This window comes from Cricetulus griseus (assembly GCF_003668045.3).
Source record: "Cricetulus griseus strain 17A/GY chromosome 1 unlocalized genomic scaffold, alternate assembly CriGri-PICRH-1.0 chr1_1, whole genome shotgun sequence".
NCBI lineage: Eukaryota > Metazoa > Chordata > Mammalia > Rodentia > Cricetidae > Cricetulus > Cricetulus griseus.
The window spans coordinates 61289318-61294768 of NW_023276807.1; the positions used below are offsets into that span (position 1 = coordinate 61289318).

A 5451-nucleotide genomic window follows, 5' to 3' on the forward strand; every position below is an offset into this window, starting at 1 on the left:
GTAATTGTGTTCCGGTGTCTTTGGCAGCCTGAATCCAGCTGTTTGCCTCTGGGATTCTGGTGTCCGAGTGGAGTCGGCATCTAGGTTTCGTAAGGGTACATACAGGTCGGAGAGAGTGAATGGGATGATCAATTAAACAAAAACTGATTGGGGCAATAGAGAACGACTGTACTGCCTGTCCCGCCCTTCCATGAGTGACTGGGCGAGTCTGCAGCGCTTGGTTTAGAAAGAAATTCCTGGTCAAGGTCTGGGCTAGGTGTTTCCAAGTTCTTCCTTCGTCTCTTTGCCAATAAATTGAAAATAGGGAATCCCACAGGATTTGCGAAATAAGCAAGTTGGTTTATTTGGAGTCAAGTGATAACGCAAATTAAAGAGGGATATATTGTCAAGATTGACAGGGGACCACATGAGTGAAGATACTAAGGAGTAAGGCATGTGTTGCTGGAGCCTTTTATGGGGACTATGGATGAGAACTGGAAAGAAGCTGCGTCTGCAGAGACTGATCGGCTGATTAGAACTGGGGTACTTCGGAGAGATGGGCATGTCGCGGTCCAGAAACTAATTCAATTACCCTATTTCGGGCTAGTTCTATACCCCACTCCTCCACGTAGCCGTTCCTTGCCACCTCTGTGTTGATACTAACCTTTTATAATCTATTAACTTAGACCACTAGCTTCCACCAACCCAAAATCTCAGATAGCATCTTGGGCCTCTGGAGACACTTCTCCCACCAAGTGGTGGTCCTGCACACCTTTAATCCCAGCACTCCAGAGACAGAGGCAAGTGGATCTCTGTGAGTTTGAGGCCAGCCTGGTCTACAGAGCGAGTTCCAGGACAGGCTCCAAAGCTACACAGACAAACCCTGTCTAAAAAAGCAAAAACAAACAAGAGAGAAAGATATATATATATATATATATATATATATATATATATATATATATATATAGAGAGAGAGAGAGAGAGAGACCCTTCTCCCAATTTGCTGTACCTGCCTCTTTGATGTACCCACGAATGTATTTTAATCTTGTCCTTACATAACTTTCTTTGTTCTGTAAAACTATAGAACGAGCCATCTCTGTCTTCTCTACCCTGGGAGCAGCTCTCCTGCCTTGGCTTCTCACCCCTGAAAATGTATGATTGCTCCAAGTTCATCTCCACCTCTCCGCTGCTGAGTGTCCCCTGTCTGCAGTGGAGTTGAATCAACCACAGACATGGACAGATATGACGGCCTCAGCAGCTTGGCAGCCCCTTGTCCTCCGACCACACTCATCCCTAGCGGCAGCTTCCAAACCAGTGTAATTTCCAGGGACATCGACACAGTCACCAAGTTCATTGGGGCTGGGGCTGCTACAATTGGAGTGGCTGGCTCTGCAGCTGGGATTAGGACTGTTTTTGGGAGCCTCAACATTGGTTATGCCAGGAACTCTTCTCTGAAGCAACAACTCATCTCCTACGAGATTCTGGGCTTTGCCCTCTCAGAGGCCATGGGGCTCTTTTGCCTAATGGTGGCTTTTCTCATCCTCTTCGCCACGTGAAGCAGCTGTCTCCACTTTCATTTCCCATAGTTCTTTCGTGTCCTGTCTGCCCTGTATGTTCCTTTTCCTGTATCTCCCCAGGAAGTCTGGGGAAAGTGCTTGGCTCAGGGTTTGACTGAGAGAAGACAAATAAATACTGTAATAAGAAAAAAAAAAACTTAACGAAACTGCTTCCATGCTGAAACATGGAATTTGGATTAACCTAGATCTGTGTTCCTGAGCCATGGTCACTCAAGATGGCTCCAGAATAAATTATATTATATGACAGATGGGTGCCATCACACCAGGCCAATATGGTTTACTTTGCTTCTCAAACAGCACTTATTAATATATTCAGAATAGTCTTGATGTTAAATTGAAGTAAAAGCATCATCATAGGACGTGGATGTGGCTCAATGAATAGTAACTGGATGCTTTTTGTTTTTAAAGTAAGGAGACTTGTAGGGGCATTCAGTGTTTTGCCACTGTGAAATGATCTTGTCATCTACAAATCTGGGGTTACGCGGATAGCTATCCTGGTATGCATGGAGCCTATGGGTTTCACATTGGATACAGCTGCTAAAGAATAATCCAATGAAGATAGCTCTATCTATAAATCAAGATGAAAGGTCATGGAGGTGAAGAGGGACTCGCAGATGTAGAGAGTTCTGTAAATCCTGGTAGCCTACAATGATGTAATCTATCAAATTGATTGCAAAGATTCATTTTGGCAGAAATGATGAAAGTGCAGCAAGGTTAGAGGTCTGCTTCTGGCAAGTGACACATCACAGCTACTTAGCCTCATCAAGGGCATGGAGTATGTACAGGAAGAACTTGTTGGAGTCTCAAGGCCATGAGAGTTTAGCAGGTGGCTCCTGCTCAGTGACCTAACTCAGGATCCTGTGCTCCCTGCTGTGGCCTTCAGCCAAACCAGGCTGGACACATCTGCTCAAACCAAGCTACAGGGAGTCTAAAGAGGTACCTGATATTTCACAGATCCCGACCTTTTCCCTTGTCCATTTCTCTTACCAGTCTAGGGTTTGCCTATAGCTATGCATGGTTATCATGGTTTAGTTAACTCCTTGTCTATTTTGGGGAACTATCTTAACATGAAGGTGTGTCCTGCCTTTCAGGGCAGAAAGCAGAATCCCACCTTGCCTGCTCCTATGTAGAGACGGCAAAGGCTAGAGACCACGTGTATGGCATCCATTAGCTGTCACTCATGACCTGTCATTTGGGAATGAGAAAACTAGGCAGGTACAGGGCATGGGATGATTTAGCATGCAGACTTGGTGAGGATCATGTCCAACTTTGGAAGAACAGAACCACAAAAGGGACATTGGCACAGAGTAACATAGGGCTCTACAGAACCTTGGCAGAGGCTTCCAGAGAAGACCATTTCTATGGTGGGATGGGGAGGGAGGGGTCTTGTGTAAGGAAGATGTCTATGGCGTCCTGACTCTCCATCTAGCCCTAAAAAGGCAAACTATCCCTTTCATTGATTGCCAATTGTGCCTCAGCAAGTACATTTAACTTCTGTTGAGTTTAGTAGAGCTCCGAGGACTACACCAATTGAGGACCACTCTCTTGAAAAGGGACCATATTTCTTGCAAAAATGCTTTGCTGTAGGGTTTCCCTGACACCAGCTTTTGCATCCTCAATTCACACTCTCCTGGGATGCTACCTGCAAGGTTTTTTTGTTGTTGTAGTTGTTTCATTTTTTGACATAAAGTCTCACTTTGTAGTTGAACCTAGTCTTGAGGAAAAGATTTTCCTGAAATTACAAGTATGTGCTACCATATTGGCTCTGATCCCAAATGTCTCCCAAAGGAATATGTGTTGAAGATTTTGTTCCAAGATGATTATATATTGGGACATAGTGGACCTTTTGGGAGGTAGGGCTTAGGGGGAGAAAGTTAGGTCATTAAGATGTTTTCCCTTTTTTTAGTTTTTGTTTCTAGACAGGGTTTCTCTGTAGCTTTGAAGCCTGTTCTGGAACTCACTCTGTAGATCAGGCTGGCCTCAAACTCACAGAAATCTGCTTGCCTCTGCATTCTGACTGCTGGGATTAAAGGTATATACACCACCGCCAGGCAAGATGTATTCTTTTTTTGTTTTGTTATGTTTTTTGTTTTTTCAAGACAGGGTTTCTTTGGAGGCTGTCCTGGAACTATCTCTTGTAGACTAGGCTGGTCTTGAACTAACAGCAATCCACCTGCCTCTGCCTCTGCCTCCTGAGTGCTGGAATTAAAGGCGTGTGCCACCACCACCCAGATAAGATATATTCTTTTAAAAAACATATACATATATTTTAAGTTTTTATGTCTATGAGTATTTTGCTTGCAATGTCTGTGCATAAAGCATGCATTCCTGGGGCTCCCAGATGCCAGAAGAGGGCACTGGTTTCTCTGTAACTGGAGTTATGAATTATTGTGAGCCACCATGTGAATTCTGGAAATCAAACTCAAGTTCTCTGTAGGAACAACAAAAGTTCTTAATTGCTGAGAAATCTTCCCAGCCCAGTGGGGGTATGATCTTGAAGGGAATGTTTACTCTCATTGCTTTCTGGCCACCATGAGGTGAGATGTTTTATTTTACTCTACACACCCTCAAAGGAAACACCCCCAAAAAGGACAAAGTCAAAGGACCATGAGATGACACCTCTGAAATAATGAGCCCCTTAAGTTGACACAATATTTTATCACAATTACAGAATAACTAAGACAAATACCATGGCTAAAAGCAACTCAGGGGAGAAAGGGGTTTATTTGGCTTTAAATCACGTTTATAGTCCATCATGAGGGGAAATCACAGAGACAGGAGCTTTGGGACAGCTGGTCATCCTACATCTGTGGTCAACAGAAGAGAAAAACAAATGAACCCATGCCACCTGTTTGCTTCTGCTTGTTGTCTGAGAGCTGCACTGGAGAAATGCTGGACAGAGCAGAAGAGCAGAGGAAATGCCTGGACAAGAGCGGGAGCAGCTGGAGAAGCTCCCCAAGAAGAGCTAAGTACACCGATGATGCTCCGAATTCTTTAGTACCAAATATTTAACTAAGACTGGATTCCTTATGTAAAAATAAATAGGCACATGCATATCATTAGTATGTTAACACAGTTCAACCTTTTAGAAATGCTAAATTGACATGTATGCCAAAGAATTGTTTTCAAACAAATTTATGTTTTATTATATGTGAATGTTTGATTCGCATATCTGTTTTATCTCCTTAAACACCTGGGGTCACATAAAAAATTTTGAGTGAAGAAGATTGCTGTTAGAAAATGTTGGGAGCCCCTGCTTTCTCCTTTCTTTTCAGAGAATGTGGGCCCCTCCTACAGTCCTAAGGGAACAAAGCACTCATAGAAATCCTGGCTGACAAGTAAGCCTGTTAGCCAAGTCTACTCCTTCTGCTGTTCTGAACACTTACAAAACCTAGCTTTAAATAGCAAAAACAAACAAAAAACAATATAGTGTGAGAAGTAAAAATTATATGCTGTCATAGTTTTTGTCAACTTGATACAAACTTAGACATGGATCTATAAAAGCAATCAAATTGCTTTTGGTCATGGATTTTATCACAGCAAAATAAAGATGCAATCTAATACATGAGAGATGAAATTTCCACATACAAAGGTTAAATCTTTTTTTTTTCTAAAGACAGGGTTTCTCTGTAGCTTTTGTCCTAGAACTCACTATGTAGACCAGGCCGGCCTCAAACTCACAGAGATACTTCTGCCTCTGCCTCCTGAGTGCTGGGATTAAAGGTATGTGTCACCACTGCCTGGCCCTGGCCTTCCTTCATTTTTGCAATACCATAAAAAGTTCCAAAGATACATAAAAGAAATCGCCTCCTTTCAAACATTGTTCTAACAACTATTACACTAATGCAAATTTCTCCTTTCATTTCACAGAAATCCAAATCTATGCTTGGTTTTT

At 42.8% G+C, this 5451-nt stretch overlaps 1 protein-coding gene across 2 annotated transcripts; it reads left to right on the forward strand.

Annotated features, from left to right (window-relative positions):
• The first annotated feature begins 5 nt into the window (after window positions 1-5).
• Window positions 6-1816, forward strand: LOC100753420 (ATP synthase F(0) complex subunit C2, mitochondrial-like). 2 transcript variants are annotated; one of them, XM_035452617.1, is made up of 2 exons: window positions 6-105; window positions 1064-1816. In XM_035452617.1, the coding sequence occupies exon 2, from the start codon at window positions 1212-1214 to the stop codon at window positions 1533-1535; it is 324 nt and encodes a 107-aa protein (XP_035308508.1). In that variant the 5' UTR covers window positions 6-105; window positions 1064-1211; the 3' UTR covers window positions 1536-1816. The 2 variants fall into 2 exon arrangements, with proteins under 2 accessions (XP_035308508.1, XP_035308509.1); XM_035452618.1 differs by having other exon boundaries at window positions 16-95.
• Window positions 1817-5451: the final 3635 nt, after the last annotated feature.